This window comes from Siniperca chuatsi, linkage group LG7 (assembly GCF_020085105.1).
Source record: "Siniperca chuatsi isolate FFG_IHB_CAS linkage group LG7, ASM2008510v1, whole genome shotgun sequence".
Taxonomy (NCBI): Eukaryota; Metazoa; Chordata; class Actinopteri; order Centrarchiformes; family Sinipercidae; genus Siniperca; species Siniperca chuatsi.
The window spans coordinates 26143925-26166408 of NC_058048.1; the positions used below are offsets into that span (position 1 = coordinate 26143925).

Sequence of the window (22484 nt, forward strand, 5' to 3'; positions counted from 1 at the left end):
GCAGCTTCCTCTACATATGAGGCAGGCATTTAATTTAACCATTTGTTTAAGGCACCACAATGTCCGTTTTTGGTTGTGATTCTCATTTCCCTTCAGTCTGTAAGGTTTCGGTGGCTCTGTGGGCCCTGTGGGATCTCAACATGTGAGTGGTGTTTCACATTGCATTGTTTCACTTCAGCATGACTGTACACGCTGTTACTGTCCTCTCCTCACATCCCCACCCTGTCTCTTCGGATCTATCTCCTATCCTCCTAAAATACTTTTTAATGTTAACACCTTCTGCTCCATAGGAGTCATTTTAAAGACCCTTGACGAGCAAGAAAAGTTTCGCTGTCACTTCCTCGGGGGCTACCAAGCTGCTATAGTTTTTCCCAGGCGATGCGTTTGCATTTTGCAGGACAATCCAGGCTCCTCCCTTGCACAACGTCACCCGATCCCGATCTCTCCCAAAGCCTCGGCGATAGACAGCAACACACTGTGGTGGCATATCAACGGGGCGGTGCGCATAGCGGGATAAAGCTACATTGTATTTCATCCAAAAAAAAAAAAAAAAAACGAGAAAAGGGGGGCGCATCCCTTCATTTCCAGAGTTACAACAACTTCCCCGGCCTGGTGTGCTGATCTCTCCGGCTGGTCGTGGCTGCAGACAGGGAGAACTGGGAACTTAAGGAACTAAAACAGGGACGGTGCCAGCAGATTAGCTGTTAGGCGCTGTGTCAATTTTGCAGACGGAAGAAAAAGACGACATTTCCCCGGAGGAACTCTCCAAGTGTTGGAAACTTCCCAGCGCAGCATCGATCGAGGACCTCCCGCCCACTTTACCTCTGATCCACAATCCTGGAAGGGGGGGGGGCGGCAGAGTTCTGCTCCGCTGCGGTGGATGGAGCAACAAAGGCTAGATGGTTAAACTAGAAGAGCTGCTTTGACAAGAACCCAACTCTCCTTTCTCTCCTCGCCTGCTGTTTCCTAACAGACTCCCATCACCTTAACGGCAAATCTGCAGCCGCTTGGATCTCATTTTGGGGACCCGGCCAGGTTCTACTTAGTGCAAACTCTCCGCCAGCCAGGGAAGCGCCGCAGAGGTGAAATTGATGCTTTGGTACGGAGAGGCGCACCACCGATCCTCTAGTTTTGCCAAAGTCTCCTACTGCTCAGTGAGGGAGGTAGACTAGTTCGGGCCGAATTGGGATTTGCAGAAGTTACATGCTTGGTCTTTGTCGTCTCGAGTGAGCCCTATTCATCCACTGGCAGGTTATCAGACAAGATCCGGATAGTTGAGAAGCCATGGCGATGTGTGTGGGGATGTGGATACTCCTGTTAGCGCTGCACGTCCAAGGTAAGCCGCAGAAATAGACTTCAGCATTGAATCATATGAGACATACAGTATCTGCCTTATTTTACCATCGCCTGCCTGCTCCACAGTGTGTGTGCTGCATGATGTTTTGCAGTAACACAGACTCGATTAATGCATGAATGGGTGGATCGATTTGATTGCCTGGTTTGTGTTTTGCAACAAGATGTGCAAATGAGTGAGAGAAAATGGAAAGTGTTGTCTGTCTTAGAGTCAAACCCCCACAAAACGGCTGCAGAATACTTATTTGGCTGCAAAAGAATGAACTTACTCGGTCAGCAGGCAGATGGCGATATGCGCGAATCGTGTAGGCCAGCAGGCTACAAGTTTTCCAACGTCTCATTGTAATGGCAACTCAGAGCCATACCTGCTCCTGAATGATAACTGAAACCTGTGGCCTGTTGTCCCCAGCTCCTGGCTGTTAGTTGAATATTGTAAATAATTAGAAATTAAAGACCTATTCTATCCAAACGTGAATGGAATCCACAGAGATTCACTGTTTTCATATTCAATCATGATATTTTCTGAGGAAGAGTGACTCAGGATATGATGGCATTTGTCTTTGGCTCCAGTCATACTTTGAGAAATTGTCCTGAATACATAATAGATCTTAGAGACACACAGGGAGATAGAGTGTGTGTATGTGTGTTGTGGGTGGAGGATGATGTGTTGAGGGAAGCGCTGGTGGTTGATAAATGGAGTGATAATTTGACATTGATCATCCTGACATTAAAGCTTCCCAAAGTGGGCCTAATTATTTAAACACATGCTTAATACTTGTATTTGACTCTTATTGGAAGCAGCATTATTATTCTGGTTATATTGACGACCTTTTAATTGGAAAACAAAACAAGCCAGCACCAAAACACCACGAATATACACCCCTGTGTGTGTGTGAGAGATCCATTATGCAGAGGGGTTTTAAGGCTTAGCTAAAAGTTTACTGGTTTGTTTACATCTTGGACAAGTAGATTCTGCCTGGCGCCCCTATTTTAAGTAAGGAATGGAAGAGGGTCAAGTGTGGTCAAGAAATGTCAGATCATGTTTTGAATGGCACTGATATGCTCATTTTCTCCGACAGACTGCAGCATGTACATGTTTACTTAATGAGATGTTTCTAGGTGAATATTTCGACTCCCTCGAGCTCGAGAACAACCTGGATGTTGACCTTGTTCGCAGCGAGGCTCCTTATGGCATCATGTGTTTAAGACTGATTGAATACTTTGATCAAAAGCCCCATCTGATTTACATTGAGATTATCCCTTTGCTTGTGGAGAAGATCAGGATTAACTGGTTCCCTTGGGATTCACGGTGGAAATCTTTTGAAGCTGTTCAATCAAGTGAATGGAAAATGTTTTAAAAACGGCACTTTAAGCGTCCTGGAAATGTCTCATTTGAGTAAAGCAGGAGGTGTTTTCTAAGTCTAATTAGACATCGCACAAATACACTTTGCTCTAATTTCACTTTTTCTTTTTTTTCACTGCTGTAGTTTCTTTAAAACCAAAGTGACTGCATAATTCATGCTTTCAGACATCTCCATGAAGGGAAGGGCTTGGCAAAAACTTTATTTCAGCAGTTGTTTGGACCCATTTCTTTTGACATGCAAAAACAAGAATTTGGTCTTTCACCCCGAGGTTAAAGGGTCGTAAATGCTCACTGTCTTTGATGGCCTAATTGATATACAACATGTTCCAGACTCTTCCCTCATTAACCAAGCACAAACAAGTGGGGGGAATGGCCTTAACAAATGCAAGTAGCAGCAAACCCTGCTGCAGTTATCCATTAGGGAAAGACATTTGTGCTTGTCATTGTAATAACCATTTGTAGAAAACACAAGAGAGCCAAATTCATAAACAGAAAATATTCTGAGCTGCTCGCCAAATAGATTATCAGAAAGGAACATTGAGAATAATGGATCTGTGAATAATAACAGCAGCTCTGTTCCTGCTTTCTTATATTTGCACTCGGTCTCTCCAGTATTCCAGACTGATATTTAATTGAGTGTGGATTGAATTAGCAACCAGGTGGCTGTTTATGGCTTGGCTCCATCCTCGGGTCCTGTTGCTGAAGGAGCCCATATAGATAACACTCTCAGCGGTGGGATAAGGAGATTTTCCAGCTCTAATTCCTCATCTTAGTTGAATTAAACATTTGGGAAATGAAAGCTGAATGGTGGACGAGCATCAACTTTGAATGTACTATTATTCAGGAAGGGAAATTGTGTAGCTGTGAATTATAATCTTTGTAATAACTTGGCAGCATGCAAGCTAAAATCATTCTGCTGGAGACCCCTGTTGTTCAGTTCTGTCAGTCATTTCATGCAGTCTCACATGAGTTTCTCAGAATCCTTGGTAGTAAGCTTCTCTACTAATATCACAACACAGCTGCATTAGTAGGGCCCTATAATTTCACTACGTGGAAAACCCAGACGGAATTGCGTCATTTAATAATAAAAATGGAATCAACTGTAAAACGCGGAATATCGTGGAATTTGCCTAATTGTGGATGCAATTTCTAAAAATCTGGGTTTTCCCTACCGTTATAAACGGGGTTTTTTTCACAGCGCCTAAGCCTAATGAACGGAAAAAACTATGCTGCTATGTTTTGGTGTCATTTACGGGCACGCTGCTTCTGTCCTCTGCTCTCTGTGTTGGTGCTTCACCGAGGGCGGGGCTCAGCGCCTCCTCCTCCACACACACACACACACACACACACACACACACACACACCATGTGTGCTTTCAGTTGTAATGTGAAGTTCAAATGTGAAGCACTTTATTTTACAAAAGGATGGAATGTTTTGTTGTTTTAACTGTCTTGAAGCGCTTTCTTTGATTTACATCAAATACATTGATATTAATTAAATTTTGAATATTTTCTTATTGAATTGTTGAAATGTTATTCATCCACCAATGATTAGACATTCTTTTTGATGACAAAATGTGCGTAATCATAAAACAATGAATTCAGAAAAATGAAAAAAAAAAAAAAAAAAACGCAGAGTTTGGGGAATAAATAAAACAAAATCTGTAAAAACTTAAACGGATTTCATAAGGCCCTACATTAGTTTGTGTGTTACTTTCCTTTACCTAACTTTATTTGCTGTTTGATTCTCATGCAATGTCCCCTGAGAGAAGTGAACCACGGGTGATGTGGTGATGTTTCCTGTTTCGTTTTGATAGACAGCTTCATTGTTTGGACTCTTAAGGGTTAATTGTGCAGTTAACTGCCTGATTTCTATGCACAAGCTTGTCACCGAAGCCTGACACACAACAGTTCATTTTGACTCACGACAAACAGTCCCATGCTGTGCTGCTGCAGTGTGTATTTGTTTTTCAGACTCATTTGTTGCACATTGAAGTCGACCTTTGTGTATGAAATGTCACGTACTTCAGTTGGATTGATTGATTGATTGATTGACTGAATAAGGGGGTCTGAGGACAATTGCAGGCATGTTCATGAATAGTGTTGAAATAGATGTTTGATGTTGAGCTCTGAAACAGGCAGGAAAATGTTCCCTCGGATGGGCGATGGAACAAATACTGCTGCCCATTTGGAACATTGTAATTAGCATTTTGACTTTGCTCATTTTTTCTCTCTTTTGAAGAAAGCTGTAATTGCTGCTCCGTGGCATTTTGCATTTCATTTGGATGACAGTTGTGATATGGTGAAATGGAGAAAGTCACTATGGGATTGTTGGGCCTTGATGGTTTGAGTGTGAATGCAAATTGCTCTGATCCTCATTCCTTCGGGGAGTCTCCCTTTGGTCCCTGCTGAGGTGACGGATGGGAGAGAGAGCTCAGAGTCCTGGGAGACCAGCATGAGGGGAGCTGACAGGAGATTAAGCTTTGCTTTTGCTGTAGGAACTAATGGAGGCACTTGCCCACTCAAACTTCATCTCTTTGAGCATTTAGCTCATTGAGGTTCTGCTGTCAGCTCTTTAGCAAAGCCTTCTCAAAACACTGCGTGAAATGTCTCTGTAAAGCGTAGTTTCTTTTTTTGTCTGCTAGGGTTCTAGAAATGGAGAGGCCCTTCATTAATTTCAGGAGCTGCAAGTGATTTTTCTTTTCTTTGGCAAAATATTTGAATTAGCTAAGTTTTGTTCCATACTGAGGCACAATGGATGTGAAATTAAGTTCAACTCTCCAATTGTTTGGAGTCTGTACTTTATATGCAGGATTTCGGTCATGATAAGGAATAAATGAATGTCTCAAGGCCTTGAGTAAGGAGCTTACAGCTCTGCTGCATGTCTCTGTGATGATGAAATAGTTTGGATCTGATCCCCCCGCCACTGAATGAAGCTATTTTAGGGGATCGGGAAGTTTAGTCAAATATCACAAGTTATGTTTGTCCCAGACACCGGCTGTGTAAGGTTACCAGATAGCTTGTTTTGTCAGAACATGCAGTTCAGTGTGTTCATATTCAGTGTTTTCATTTCATTGTTATTTTGGTGTATAGTGTCAGGTTAGGTGTCCTCTCCTGCTCCGTTACTTACTTCACACCTGACAGTCACCATATTGGATCAGGATGGAAAACACGTTTATCAGAAAGCTGCAGCTGCAATTTAATGCTTTTAAATCGTTGAAATTCTTCTCTGTTTCAACTCAAATCACAGAATCAGCAAAGTAAGGAAAAAGGAAATCAATAAAGGGGATCAAATCTCGCCCTGAGCTTTTCTGATTTGGCATTAATCTGTCGAGTCTTTTTCTTTCTATTTAGCCGATCCTTGTCAAGGGATTAAATGGTTAAATTCCCGTTCTGCTCTTGAGAATGAGAGTGGCATTGACTGACTATACTTGTTCCACATTTTCCTTGCCATTTGTCAGATAGCTGTTCCAGCATCTGAGAATATGCTTATTGTGGTTCCTGAGTTGATGTAAATCTTCTCTGAAGAAAAAGTAAATAATTTCGCATGTTGGAGAGATTCTGACAGTCTGCACTGTTTTTATGTGACACCATCTTGGCTTGTCAATAGCTAGCAGAGTTTCTTTGCACTATTTCTCCCTTAGTGCCCAGTTACTATAGTTACTACCTGTAATCAGTCATTTCAGTTAAATGCAAATCATATTTATTTCTTCACAGGAACTGCATCCATTTCTTTGTTTTTCCGAGCCGCTGTGTGAAGGGAACGTAGCCTTTTAATGCATCGTTTTAATTTTTTTTTTTATGCAGTCGTTTTGTATTTTCTGCTTCGCCGGTTTAAAAAAGGAAACCATATGGGAATACCATGTTTTGCTCATTATGTCTGGGTTTACAAATGGGGCATTTAGTCACAGGCTGATCTGGGATTGAGAGAGTGGATAACTCCTGGTCTTCCCACTAAGGCTGTATGCCTTTTAGAATAAAGCAGATCTGATCAGTGCTGCCTCCACCCCTCTGTGTGACTGCCTGAACAAGTCAATTTACAACAGGCAGCTGGGCTGATGTGCCTCCATTAAGGAGCAAAGAAGTCCTGATAACCAGTCAGTGAGCAACCTGCTGAGTCTGAGGACAAAGGGGAAAATGGATCCTGTAATGTGAAAATACAAAGCCTGTCGTGGTAGCCAAATTTTGACCTTATACCATCAAGCTGTGTCTTAGAAAAAATACAAAAAGCATTTTCAGTTACCTGATTGGCTTGATTAGCTTTGAGGGTTTGTTACATTTGCTGTGTTCTCGTCTTGGTCTGCTCTCTAAGCCAAACACTTCTGTATTTCACTCTTCCTTTGTGTTGAGTTGAGGTGGACTGGGATTAATTTAAAAACTTGATGGACCAGTTGATGCTGTTGCCACGTTTTCTGCTGTTTGACTCAGTTGAATTTTGTGCTGACTTGTGCAGTCTGTTGACAAGAGCTGGCCTGCAGCTCTGCCTCTTACTGTCCTGGGTCAGGCCGATTTATCAGTTTGCCTAGTGTATTGGGACAGTATAGTCCTTAAATTAAATATTCGATTATAGAACTTTCTCCCCGACAACATTGCCGTTCTGATGTTGTTCTTTGCCACCATTTTATAATTCCACTGTTAAGAAGTAATGTAATTTAATTGTTCAATAATTTTAAGTAGAATACATTTTTCAAAGTCACATCTGAGTTTCTTTCCTCCTGCCTTAAGTATTTGAAAGAGCCGTTTTTCTCTGGGTTTCATTGTAGATTTCTTGTGTTTTTGACCCCCGACTGCTGAATTAATGGCTGTTCCATCCTGCGAAGAGCCAATTCTGATGAAAATTCCGACCTTTTTTGCTAAATTTGTGACCTCAAACAGGTCAACTTATGACATTTAATATTTGCACAAACTGTCTCCCAACTTCTGACTGAAAACATCCGCCTTCAAAAACCATATCTGTCAATCCCATTACAAGCCTTCCAGCTCACCCACTGCACACGCCATCCACTGATAAATACCCTCCAGGGGTGAAGCTGAAATGGAATATTAGCTTGCAGAACGCATTCAAATGAAAACATTGAACATTTCTAAAATTTTGCAGTGGTTTCAATCTTTTGTTACGGAAAGGTTCAGAATCAAAATAGTATCCAAATTTCCGTCATTGTCACACAGCACCCGGGGTTTCAAGAGGCTCAGAGCTGATCTCCTGCCAGAAGTTAAAATTTTTCTCTTTTACTTTTACTCCTGTGACTTGGGTGAATCCCCCCCACCCCCTCCTCTCTCTCCTGTCTCCTCGCTCTGCCTTTGAGGACGGTGCTTGCTGAGAGTCGGCTTGGTTAGCACTTGATACAAAAGGGGGGTTTGTTTCATGAAATGTTTCCCTTTTTAATGAGTGATGGTGTTCGCTCATTTAATATTCCGCACTGATATCTCTCCGGGAGCTGACTGTGCTTCAAAGCAACAGCGTGGTTGTAAATGGGAGTGGGTGAAGGGGGGGGGGCAGCACCAGCAGTGGCTGTGGTATAAGGAGGGGGGGGCTGCTTAGAAAACACAAACACAGGTTTATTTATTCTCCCTGACATATAGCTAAGCTTCTAGTGTGCTGCAGCTTGGTACAAAGCTCCTTAGTGCCCTCGTCCTGTGCAGACAGACTAGCAAAATATGACTGATAACAGGTCAGCTCTGTGTCATATTTCTCTCAGTGTGCGTCTTTCATTCACGTTTGCACTGTTCCCTGCTGTGATCGACTTTAAAGATAATTGCTCAATTCAAAAGGATTTCTATTGCTTATATGTGAACATTTCTGAGAATATTTCAGCTATTATTTCTTCACTGCACCTGCGCCACAGCTGACATGGTTTCCCAGTACTTGTGATTATACTGAGATTGAGGTCAATCTACATGAGTGGTAGAAATTCTTCATTTTTCCTGTTTTTTAGTGGATGTGGTTCAACTTTGCTGTGAAAGAGATGAAGATAAACACAGAGATGACCTGCAGTTTGGCATTGATCCTTCCATCTTGTTAGTAGGGTCTATGCCAAAGCAGCTAATGTAGTCCGCTATTGATTCCCCAGTTTCAAGCCTGGCTGAATTTCACTCCAATGTTGCATTGTTTTCAGAAAGTCAGGTGTGCCAAATGGCCTCTGCTTTCTTCCTGTATGCCCTCTCTTTTTTAACTGGCATTGCAGTGCATGTGGCTGTGTACAGTGCATCAGTAGATTATGTATTTAAATGTGTCTGAAAAAGAGGTGGGTGGGTGGTTGAATAGTCTAACCACTAGCCCCACCTCAGAGTGGGGAAGGGGTTCTACTTATCCCTTTATCTCAAGCTGTAACAGACAGAGTCTGAGTCAACACCACACCTATTTAAACTATTGACTTGTATGCATAAAAGCAAAGCTGTAGGGTTTGGTTGTGCTGTGCTTGTACTATATTTACTCCTGTAAATTCAGTACACTATACAAATACAGTACATCATATGCCAGTAAAAGGAAACAAAGGGGACCATGCATTAAATTCTGTTTCTATTCTGCTTATATGAACATGGACCAAAGGGAGATGTGCACGTACCCTTGCTGTACCTGTCTGTCCTCTACCATCCTTTGTATCTTCTAGAGCCTATCCAGCCTATGGCTTCTTTAACAATATATCAGCTGACATTTGTTTTGCTTTTTGGGCAATGTTACATCAAATTTGTTTGAAGTTGCATTAAAGATACGTCTTAAGCAGGACATTTTACAGTTGAAGAATAAAGTTTATTATGAAAGATGACAGCAAATAGATAATAGTAGAACAGTAAACAATGAAAACATTATAGGTCAAATGTAAAAAAAATTAGGGCTGCACAATTTTCATTTTCTCTGAAAAAACTATTAAAATCATGATGATGTGACATTTGTTGGGGTCTGTACTAAACACACATGTCAGTCGGGCTTTACCATCTTCTACAGATTACGTTCTTTGCAGCTCTTTTGCATTTACCTAATTTATTATTTTTGGAGAGATAAGTAATCTCTCCTGGTGAACATTGTTCTTAAAAGAATGAGACAGAATGATCGCATTTCCAGATTTGCAAAATGTTTACTGATAATGTTTTTCACTTGACATTCCTGTTATAGGAGGAGGTCTAGACCTGCTCTATAGGAAAAGACAAAACAATGAGATAACTTCTGTTATGAACTGGCGCTATATAAATAAAACTGAATTGAATTGAATTGAATAGGAGCACATGGCAACTAAAATACAGGGTTTAGGTTAGGAGAAGACTGCCATGGTAACTAAAGTAAGGTTGAGCTATGGTTAAGTTTAGAAAACAAGAAACCATTGGTTAAGGTTATAGAACAATCTGACCTCGATCTGACTTCTAGTCGGCGTTGACATTTTGTCTGGGTTACTTTTTACTATTTCCCCTGAAGGTAATAATTTTTAATGCCGAATAGTTGCATATTAAACGCCTGCTGTACCCCCCACCCACCTCTCTCCTCCTCATCCTCCACCTCCTCACTTCTTCTTGCCTCTTCTAGCTGAATAACTTTGCCAGGGGTTTCCACATGGGAGCTTCCATTCTGGCAGCACACGTCTTGCTTGGCTACGGGTTTGCAAGTTGAATTAACCAGTCAGGAATCTGGAGAGGGCTTTGATACCAGTAAAGGAATCACACTGGGCCATTTTGTAGTTCACAGCAATTGTCAGTTGAGCCATGAAGATGCCAAATGTCACGTCAGGCCAGAGAAACAGAAGGTTTGGGGTCAAGGGTTCCCCGCTCTCCTACCCACGTTTCAAACATATGAGTTACAACATTTATATGATGATAAGTTATGCAGATATAAGTGGCCACAAGAACACCCACTCAATGACTCCCCCACATAGCTCATTGTCTCACAGATGGGTGAGAATGAACAGTGCATTTTCCTGCCGTTATTGATGTATGTGAGTTGAATTTCTTCCCCCACTTTAACAACATGTTCTGTTCACATAGAGCACAAGCATCGTAAATATTTATTTGAGATGGATACAGGGGCTTGCAGTTGTTCCCGGAACTGTGTACCTTCTTTGTCAGCATTTTGAAACTGAAAATAGAAGTTAAAGAGGAACAAATGTTGGAATGAGAAACTTGATATAGAGGCTGTTTAATCCCGCAGCAAAACCCTTAAAATACCTTCCCTCTTACAGCCTGCAGACTCATACCCTTCAGGATGCCAAGTTTCAGATTGTTCTGAAGAATGGGTTGAAGGATTTTACCTTCCTTCCTAAGTCGTGGAAAAAAAATTGCATTGGGAAAATAACAGACTAAATGCAAAGAGGAAAAGGGGAAATGGACATTTACAAGTAGACCCTGCGGGGGATAGGAGTTTGCAGAGGGTCATGCTGTTCCTGAATGAGGCTATGTTCCAAGGGTGATTCTAGTTTGCCTTGAAATAGTGTTCTTGGCTGAAGTTCTATTTAGACACATTGGGGCTGCTCGCTGGAAGAAAAGACTTGTGCAAATAAAAGTTCATTCCATTTTTTACAGGTCATTAGGCCTTTTTTCTGTTTCTTTGTGGGAAGCCAGTGGACCCCCCCAAACCCAACTCATATTCTCCATTAAAGCTATCTTCAAACAAACACGCTGCTTGTTGCATAATTGTAAGAATATTATTACACATAAAAAAGTAAATTAAATTAATAGCTCCATATTGTGTTAAAGATCATATTGTCTGCTAAATGTATTTAATTAAAGCCTTTCTTAATTAGAGTAATTGGTGATTCAGAAGCTCAATCAGATATTTTATAATAAGTGGGTTCAAGTCAAGATTAAATGGAAGTCCCATGTTTCAATAGACTGCCCAATATGCGATGAAAGTAGTCGGGGGGGAGGGGGAACGAAACTGATTGGATTTGCCCCACATCGCCAATGGTGTGTTTCATCCCTGCTGTTTTGTGAAATTTTGGTTAAGCAGAAAAAAAGAAGCCATTCCTGCCAGAGTGAGTGACGCTCCAGTGGAAGTAATCCAAATAACAGGGGGCTGATTCTGTAAGTCGTTATATGGGATTTAAAGGGTTAATCCTATTGATTGGGTTGTGGGATTTGCCCATATAATTCTGGTTGAAGTTTCTCTGACTTTTCACCATTGGAGAGATTCAGTGTGTGAGATTTGGGGGCAGTTGGTTGTGCGTAGCACTTCCCCCGTCGCCCTAACCCCTCTTTTCATTATCACACTGATGACACTTCGTGACTGGTGTGGGGTGGGTATTTGTTTTTGCTGGGAAGACCCGGGAAGGGGTGCACGGAGGCATGAACACGCACGCATGTGTGTGTGTGCGTTGCTGGGTGTGCACATGCATACGTCTGTGTGCAGGCCTCAGGCAGAAGCAGCTTCACGTTGCCGGCCCTGTTCCCCCCTGATCCTGACCCACTTTCTTTTACCCGCTCGTCGCTCCCTCTTTAATTGCCGCGCGGCACACTGAGGCCATCTGCTCGACTGAGGCCCGTCGCCATGGAGATGCTGGGAGGCTTTTCGGATTTGCTGTGGACTGACCAACAGGGAATAGAGGTCAGGGAATGGGGGTAGGGTGTTGGACAGTCACAGGGGCACCAGAACTGTGTTATGAGATACTCGTCTGACAGTGCAATAGTACACCTATATGATACATCTGAAACAAATGCAGTCAGATCCTCTCAGTGCTTTTAAAAAAAAAATATATATATATAGCCGGGCAAAAACCATCAACACGTATCACCACAAAATCAGCTTTTCAGGATCTATGATCCAATGGATTCAATGGGCCCTGAGAGGTTCTCCTAAACCTAAGAGGCATAGAACATTTTAATCCCTGAGACATGAAAATAATGAAATTTTGGATTACACGGATTTGATCTGACACCAATAGTAAGATAAAATGTCCCATACCAAACTGGAAAAATGAAAATGTTCATATGGAACTTTTTCACATACAGTTGTATTTCTTGTAAGTCCAGAGGAAGCAGAAGTTTCCTGAATATTACAAATTACACATTTCATTTTTGCTATGAGGGCGTTTTTTTAGACAAAGGTCTATTTGTCTGTGTAAAGAGTGCTGTGTTGCCTCAGTCAGATGTGTATTTAGCGTTGTCTCATCTGCCTGCTCCGATCATATTGAGCTGTGTTCCTTTATCCTCATGAGTGTCTTTGTATATTTTGCTGCTCCTGCTTATTTCCTTTCCAATGACACGCCTCAGTGATGAAGCAGTTGTGCTGTGTTTCCAATTAACACTCAGGCGTATTTCAGAGCCATGGTCTGTACGGCTAGGTCGCCTCTTGCTCCTCAGTCTGTCAGCTGCACTTGCATCAAGCCTGCCCTGCGTTTTGTTTAAACATTCAAATATTCCATGCCTGGTCCACAGGATCATTTGGCCAAATAGCTAAATGTGGCATTTTATTCCAGTAGAATGTTTTACTTAAATGGCTCTAATGGAGTCTTGGTATTGACCTCTGGCACATGCACAATGCTGAGCTTTGGGAGACACTCTTTATATTTACTCCTCTTTTAAAGGTCAATATTGGTAACTGTCATTTCTGAAGTGCCATTTATAGGTCAATACCTCATTAGTAATCTGGTGGAGTTTTGATCAAATGCAGCTGCTGTCTTGTCTGTGTCACTGAGCTGCAACCATTTCAAGTTCAGAGCAAAGCCACATTTGGATTCCGTCACACTGATGCAGATCCTGACGTATTTAATATCATTTAGTTAAGAAATCTTATTTTCATTTGAGCTGTAACGATTATTTTCATTATTGGTAAATGTGTTGATTATTTTTTTTTTAAATAGTTTGATTTATAAAATGGAAGAAAATAATGAGAAATGTCCATCACAACTTACAAGAGTCCAAGGTGATGTCTTCAAATTGCATGTTTTGTTCGACCCAACAGCCCAAAACCCAAAGTTATTCCATTTACAATTATATAAACAGAGTAAACTTCATTGACACATTGTTCCAGCACTATTCCTACCATTAGGCTACATGGGTCTACCAATGTTGTTGTTGCAGGATGCCATAGCTTTAGTAGGTGTTAATGTGACCAGTAATGTGTGTTTGTCTGTTGTCAACATGTCATGGCAGACAGACTAAACCATGGTGGCAGGTGTACACGTCCTCCATGAAATTCTACTACATTGTGGTATCTGAGTTACTCTGTGTTTCTACTAGATTGCTTAACAAGAGTCAGACCTCCTACGAAGGCTGTCAGAATCCTCCGACTTTGATGCCATCACTATCTGCATAGATGCCTCAGACAGCCTTTTTTTGGTCCTCCGTCATCCGTCAGTGACATAGTAACACAGGAGGCTGTGACAGCGGAAAAGGTAGCTCTGTCAATTTAAACTCCAGCAAGCGCTTGATCTCTGAGCTGCCCAAATGTACAGTCGGAGCTGAAGTTAACAAGACAATGTACCCAGTGCCTGTAATTGGACCGGGGCCCTTTTCAGCAGTGTGAAAAGATAGAGAGACCGTCTGTCAGCCTGCTCTCCAGTCAAGGTCATGATGTCGAGCACTGGATGTGTTGTATTTGCTACCATGCCCTTCGTCCTATCACAGTTTATCCAGCTGCTGCTGTGCAGAGGTGGGTGAGAACTGCTGCGCTCTGTGGGCAGCACACTAGATTATGTGCTCGGAGAGATTAATCAAATCATATGAAATTATGCTATGAAAGAGTGACCAAGTTTAATCCAGCCAGTCTTGCCAACATATGCCCTTTAAGCTGTGTTGAACGTCGTTTTGTTTGTCCCTTCTGTCATTGCCAAAGGGGCAATACATTTATAGCTTGACATGAACTGCGGCAGTGATGAGAAATAAACTCTTTCCAAAGGATTATGTCATGGTGGAGCACTGTGGATGGACCTGGTTAGCTGAAGTAATTTTCAAAGTCCTTGTTATGCCAAACTCCTGATTGCAGTTTGAATGGAGGCCACGCTAAAGGAGGACTCTAATTACCCCTCCTCAAGTGCACATGCTGACTATGCAGTGGTGCCTTTTGATTTGTTTAACAAGGGATGCCTGCCTCCTCTCTCCTTATTTGAACTGAGCTTTATCGCTACTTTCAGTATCATCCAACTCTCTCTCTCTCTCTTCTGCAACCGTGTCCGTGGCTGTTTATGCTCAGAAGCCTATACTAAAAAGAATTGAATTCCCTTTTTATGGACAGCAGGGAGAAGAAAGGTTTTTCACTATTCAACAGAATGCAATCCACTCCACTACTCAACAGAATATTTATTTATTTACCCTCCCGAAGCCATTTTGGTCTGCAGAATCCCTGGAGAGGAAAATGCATTAAGCCACTCACTGTATTTACTTGTGTTGGATTGATGTTGATGTGTGAGGGCAGGCCAGAGGATGGAGGATGCGAAATTGATCATCGGTGAATGAGTGTCAGGGGAATCTTGATATCCACAACTGCTTTTCACGCTTTGAGCTCGAAGAATCCATCAAGCAGAAACTTGGTGCCATCTGAGTATATAACTACTTACCACATAGATTAAGACATTGCTGTTTGTTCAGGCCTACGCACTTCAGTGGTGTGCTTTATTTGACTGTACGGGATAATTGACTCACCCTGCTTGTTTGTCCCCTCTAGGTTATTATAACTTGCAATAATCCCAAACATACACACATCAGGGTACTGAGCCCTGGTACATTTGTGGTCGTGTTTCCTATAATGACGACATGCTCATGTAGTGTGAAAATCAGGCCATTCCCAAAGTTACACTTTAAAAGTATGTATTTGTAATAATTGGATCGATCACAGACTTACATTCCCTTTAGGAGTTTATGGCATTGATTTTGAAACACAAAGAAAAACAAAACAAAGAAATCCCACCTAGTAAAATCAGAAATATTTGAACCAGTCCCATACACATCCTAATGGTTTGCAGCAGTAGCATTTGGCCACAGAAGCTGTCATTTTCATAATTCCTCTGCAGTACATCAACTCCAAATCAACAAAACATTGCCCTTTGACTTGCAGTCACTGTCGGCCGCTGCACTGGATAAACACAGAAAAATAAAAATTTCTTGATAGGTTTCAGAAAAACCTTCAGCACAATTAGGCATCTTCAGTCACAATCACCACAAGATCAAAATAAATAATCATAACAATCACAGCAGGGGGAACTGGTTAAGTACAGCGGGATGTGAAGATTAGATAACTGAAGGCGAGTGGTATTTTTTTTTTAGAAAAAATGGAAAAGCGATGGGTGGATTAGCAGTGTACAAAATACTAATTTGGCATTTGTATGCTAGAGTAATAGTATAGGCCTATTGTGGAGGATCTCTCTGTATTGGGTATGGGAATGACAGTCATGCATTTGCAAGGTAATCCCTGGAGCAAAGGTCTGGTTTATTTAACATTTACACAAAGAGCGTCTCCAAAACTAAGCACAGCTAAGAGTCTGTATTCTGCCAATACAGTCTGAATAATGAATGATATCCTTTTAAAATTCTCTGCGAGATAAACAAAAGCCAGAAATGAAAGGCTTATCTATGTGCCTTTGAGGTTTACCTTCCCACACACCTTGAACAGAGTTCTCATCTGACAAATCTCTCTCTTTTTTTTTTTTTTTTGAAAGGCCTGCAGAAATTTCAGAGGGGAACCAATGAAAACTACCATTAAAGGCTGTGTTATATTTTTAATTAAAGGCATTTCAAGGATGGGTAGCAGGATCTCCTAGGCATGAATAAGTCCTTTGTGCTGCATTTGTAGACTCATTTGTTTAGCACGTCTAGATGTAGACAGTACTGATTTTCAATGCGGTGGATGAGAAAGTAGACTTAAGGAGGAGAATAACGAGAGGATTACAGGCATTACTGTTTCATGATAATGCAAGTTTATTTGAATCCACATAATTGTCGATTATTTCTCAATCTTTGCAGGAGTCTAAAACTTGCTCCCACAGGTTTGATGCCTGAATATGCAGGCTGCATTTGCCTTTTTAAAATTGCCAAGTCATTATTGTAAATCAAATTTAGTTCGCAGCTGATTTCCCTGGTTAGACAAAGCTTTAATTAAAAATTAAAAGCTGCAAGCTGAATTAATGTACATATTTTGATGCAGTTACTTTCACACAACTCTTAAAGTTGGACTGAGACATCATCATGTACCTCATGCCTGTTCTGTCAGTCAGGTAATGTAGCCATCAGCCCTGAGACGACTTCCTGTACTAGTTTATTCAGAGGATTAATTAAATTTAGTTAATTAATATTCTTGACTAGTTATGTCTTTCAGATTATTCACCACCATGACTCGAACCTTAGATTTATGATTAATATTTATAGGATACTGTCAGGAGCCGTCAGCCTCCTATGAATCAACAAGGCTTCAAAACTCAAGAGCCAGTTGATGTGTTATAAATCAAAGGCTAAGAAGGGAAAAATCCCAGCAAGATGAATAAAAAGGATCCATTTAGAAATGTTTAACCTTTCTGCAGGGAGACTTACTCTTTGATTTATTAGTACAAAGCTATTTGCTCCTCCCCCTTCTATTATATGTTTTAAGTACCGGAGTAAATGAATATATCCAAGAAACTGAATGAGCTCAGGCAGCATGGCCACAACTCATGCATTACAATGGTGTGTGTGCAGGCTTCTCTTTCATGCAAAGTCACCTCACACACACACTCAGTGGTGAGGTACTGCTATACTGTCCAATCCTCCAGAGCGCGCTTGCATGTGTGGAAGTATTTTTAGTAACACACATGCACGCTGTGGTCTGCGTTTCCGATGCGATGTGTCAGGACAGCATCATGTTGAGGATTCAGTCAGATGGTCCTTAACACTTCGCCCAGAGCTCTGCAGAAGGGATGTGTTTGTACCCAGCACTGGAGGGGGTCACGTGCTGACCTCATTGTGTGCACGAGTAAGTGCACTCTGCAGTGTGCAGCTCCCCTCCACATAATGAGAAAGCGACTTATCTCAGCGCTTATAGCTAATAGATTGATTTCTTTGGCACAAATATCCTAGACAGAAACATTTTTTTTATCCTCTCAAGTCGGTTAGAGAGGCAAAGGAAGCAGTGAAAAATGAAAATGGACCCCTTCTCTGAAAACGGAAAGATTTCATATTTTTATCCCTAGAAAGGAACTGACACGCTGTATTACTCTTTGCCTCACCACCCCCGCCCATCCCTCATAGGGAGCTGTGTGCTACAGTAGTGCTGCACTGCTATGGAAAAGCACTTTGCAATGAAAAAAAAACACATTGCTCCTTCGTAAACACAGAGGTTAATGTCTTATTTACAAGCTGCAGCCCCCGCGGTTGACATGTTGGCACAAATGTCTCGCTGTCTTTTTGAAACAGCGCAGGCAAAGGTGGTCCAGCACAGACAGATCCATCTTCCACTGTCCTCCTCTCAGTGTCTTATCCTCACGGAAGTCCCATATCCCCCCTCCTGGACCTTCAAAGATTGCAGCTGGCCTGCTTTCTTCACCGGTACATTAACTCCTGCAGCCTGCGCTGCTTCACTGGAGCAGATGCGGCTAGAAGAAAACAAAGCTAGCAGGCCAGGGGGTTAATCACACTCATCAAGAGGTCTGTCGCGCTGTTGCCAGGTGTGTCACACTCAAAGTACACTTGGCTTCCTTTTGTTGCTGCTCTTTGACCTCTGCCTTTCACACCAAGTGCAGTTTGTGTTTGTGAGCACGTAAAAAAACCCCAGATCTATTCAAGATCCTGAGCCTGATGGATTTTGTTTCGGCCTATATGTCAAGTTTACATGCAAGTCCTGCAGAATGGGCAAGAAGTGAGTTAAGTGAGGAAGTTCTCAATGATGTTGTGTTTTTGAAAAAAAGTGAAGAATTTTATTGATGGAAAGTAAAATACTACAGTGGCCACAAGATACTTATATAATATTGTTTCTTTGGTTTTGACTGACTCTCATCAAAGGCCCCTGAATTCTGCACAGCGTCTCTGAGAGCCGAGTTGAGCAAGTAAATACCAACAGAATAAGAAGAATTACAAAACACCTTGAATTTGTTTCACATATCTGTCTTATTACTTTGTTTCTAAAGCCTCAGTTGGTTTTGGTGATTATGTTTTCTGTTGCAACTTTATGACATTTTATTTCACATAGTGCACGAGCATGTGAAGCATTCTATCTTTTGTAGATTGTTACACAACACACCAAGGCTGCCTACATACAGTTTTTGTAAAAAAAACAAACAAAAAAAAAACAACAAAAGTTATTCCTTCTCCATCCCTGATTTTTGACATTCACATTGTAACTCAGATGCTATTGCTTGTGACAGATTGTATTTGACTAAGGCCAGAGTTGTACATCAATATGCCAGTAAGATTTTCTATGATGTTGGCTCTTGGCAGCAAATTGACTTTGTATTTTGTAGCCAGTAACTTATTTCTTTAGAAAGGAATCATAAATGACTAGTTTTGGCATATTCAGCTCATTTGAGAATGAGGTTGATACCTAGTAAAGAACATCAAGGTTGTGTCTTGGCCTTGTATTGTCACAAAACACAATGTGGAATTTCCCCAGCTGGTGTTGCCGCAGTTAAATTCTTGTTAAGTCTGTTATATGCCTATCGTTACTCTCAGTTCCCAGTGATGCATTTGTGTGGTAAAATGCCAATTCCCTCTTTTGAATGCGTCTCCTAAGACACAGCTGCCTATTTAGATAGCTTATGGCTGTGTTTTATGATGCAGCGCTGTAAGCCGAGCGTGGCGTGATGGCATTTGTTCTGTTTGCCCAGGGCCTGGTCTGTCATTGTGTATCAGGCCAGCCGTTGGACATGACTTACACATGAACACTCTGGGTGCTGGAGCTCACCGAGAAGACACAGGAGTTTAATGTTCAGCACCCAGAAATACACATGTCGGATCTGGGGTTGGGTGGGGTGGGGTGGTGCTGATGAGAAAGTGTTAGTGGACAGTGCTATAAATGCTCTCTTTTCTCGCCATCTTGATCTCCACCATCATGAGTTTGCACTGCATTTGCCACAGTTCCCTGTGCAAGCAAACGGCCTATCCAGCTCTGTGGCATCTGCTTCCTTGGATTTTCTGTTGATTTAGCTGATGTGTTTAGGCAACATTTTGGACTTTTTTTTTGTCCGCATCACTTTCTGTGCTGAAGAAGATTTTTTCCCAGGAGTGATGCGGCGTTTTGAACAGCAAATGTTGCAAATGTAAAAGCTTTCCTGACCCGGGCTGGATTTCTTTAGTTTTTTATTAACTAATGATAACGAACAGCAAACATTTAAATGTTTGTTAAAATGAAAATGTTACAGATAATTAACCTGGTAACCTGGGTCCCTGAGCCGTTTGCTGAAATTGTCAGGGTCCTGTTTTCATTCCCTTTGCCTGCCTTTCTGCTTCCTCTGATGGCTTCATCTCACACATTGACAAATTTTCAGAATCATATCCATCAATAGATGTCAGGGAGAGGCCCCCCGTTCACTGACAAAAACAGTGGCTGTTGTATAACATCATCTATCATCCTGGGGCCTTTGTTCAGCATCCTGTCTCATACGGGGGGCTAGCAGCCAGTGCGAGGGTGGCATTCTATTTGACAGGCCAGTGCAGATGCTAAATGACAGTGACACAAAGAGGGGGCCCACCACGCAGGTCCTGACAGGGCTGTTTTCCATAGAGAAGAGGCTTGACTTGACTTAAAGGCCCAACCCAAAATCAGATTACAGCACCGCTCTTGACACCTCTTTGGCCTGGTTTTGATGTTTGTAATTTCCCTCGATAGGAAACACTTTTTTTCTCTGAAATAATGCGACTACTGAATGTCAGATTGAATTGTAGCTCTCAGTGGTTTCTTTGCCTTTGTGTTGCATGAAAATTATGTTTATCAAGTGTCTTTGTGTATACTTAAAATTGAAATGAGTTAACAAAAATGTCATTTCAGCTTTAAAGAATTTAACTTTTGGTTTGTTCTGGAGTTTGAAACCATTAACTTGACACGATTCTACTACAACTTATCTAACACGTAACATCAACCATGTGTCCTGTTGAAGTGTCCTAGAGCTAGAAACTGAACCATTGTCTGTTCTCTTATTGTAATCACCCTGGATTAGAGTGTTTGCCAAATGCCTCAAGAATAAATGTAATGAATATTCATTATGGTGTTTCAGTTTACCTTGTATCCATTTTCTCTGATGCCCTGGGGGAGAACTGCTGTTCTGAACCCTTTTGTTGAAATGCGGAATATAAAGTACATCCATATCTGCAGTCCTATCTGTTGTTGGGATATGGATACATAGACACGTCTCCCCACCGTAGTCAGATTACGCAGTACTGCCATTTGCAAAGTTGTGTTTCTTGCTTAGGTGTGTTGAGGCTGGTCTTGGATTTACATCAGTTGTGTTTGTGCTTGTGCAGAGACTGTATCAGCTGAGGGCTGTAATCTTACAGGATTAGTGTCTTGTAAAAGCTTTATTGTCTCCTATAATACCATTTTCACTGTAGTTTTCATGTGACATTGGCTCTCATGTCTACAAAATGGATTGCAAAATACCCCAAATATTTGGACAAGTTTACTTTTTGGGCATGAAAGGATGACCAAAAATTGACAAATTTACAATCGCAGTGTGTTGCAAATATGTGTCCAGCACCAGGAAGAGAATAATTATATTAATGGCCTTATTTCAAAGCTCTTTCTATGCAACTTTGATGTCCATTCAGTCTCATTGTGTGGAATCCATTAGCGAGAAGGAAAGCTTGCCTTGATTTGCCTCTAGTGAAATAAATGAAATGTAAATGTGGGGTTTTTATAGATCTGAGGTGGCTCTGCGAGGATGTGCCTCTTTGAACCCAACAGTGATGAGAATACAGATAAAAGCAAAGGACATGCCATGTTACACACTCACAGGTGACTGACTGTCCATCTGGAACCAACACGTTGATACATGCGTAAGACTCATAGTTGCATGTTACTCATGTTTGTGCTCTGTGGTCTTTTTAGGCAATCTGTAGACCAGAAGTCACTTTGTTTGTAAGCAGGATATCTGAAATCTTTAGATTTTACGGATTTCAAATTTAGTTAAAGGTTAGATCATAGACAAAGAACAAATCATTGTTTTTGGGTGCTGAACTGAATCCAGGTTTGAATCCAGGGGTTTAAAAAAGATGTTTTGACACTGCAAGATGTTAGATTATTTGTGCTATTTTTTCAAGAACTTCTGCCCTTGATTGAATGAAAATATTGATAAAGGAGTGGACAGCCTTGGTGGAGGTATGTGCTCTCTGAGTGCTCTCAAGTTAAAGGAGCATTAGGTAATTTGTGACCTTTATTTAATTTAATCAAGTTTCAAAGACATAATGTTTATACAAGACCTCGTGATCTCTACAAGTCTCAGTGACATCCCCTCTTCACTCTCATATCTCCTTTACAGAAACCTGTAACTGAAACCAACAATAAAGTCACACTTTCAAATTGAAGAACAGAAACATCTTATCAGGAACCACGATTAAAATACACATGCTGATACTGCTTTGCCCCTTATTTTGTGGCCTTGATGGCAAGTAATGGAATTGTTGTTTTACCCAAAATTGACCTTGCTTTGGCTGAAAGAGGGTTAAAACTATCAAAATCAAATGTCCACCTGTTGACTGCTATAGTCTTTGAGTGATGCACGATGCCAAAAACCATTTGTAAAGGAGTAGCACTGAGCTTTTGAAGCTGGAGTCCCAAATAACACAGAGACACTGATGGCTTCTAATGCTGTCATTATCTAAAGGGTTAAGGGGACACTATGGGGAGGGGAGGGTTCTGCCTTCACAAAACAGGTTGTTTTAACAGACAGGAC

At 41.4% G+C, this 22484-nt stretch overlaps 1 protein-coding gene across 6 annotated transcripts in view; it reads left to right on the forward strand.

Moving 5' to 3' along the window:
- Window positions 1-274: 274 nt before the first annotated feature.
- The window catches only part of nectin1b (nectin cell adhesion molecule 1b), a 142540-nt gene continuing 120330 nt past the window's right edge, over window positions 275-22484 (forward strand). For 2 of the 6 annotated variants that reach the window (XM_044201470.1, XM_044201472.1), the window contains exon 1: window positions 280-1336. In XM_044201470.1, coding sequence (XP_044057405.1) covers window positions 1285-1336 — 52 coding nt within the window. In that variant the 5' untranslated portion in view covers window positions 280-1284. Of the gene's footprint in view, window positions 1337-22484 lie in introns of all 6 variants that reach the window. The other 4 variants (XR_006378511.1, XM_044201473.1, XM_044201469.1 and 1 more) reach the window with 3 other exon arrangements.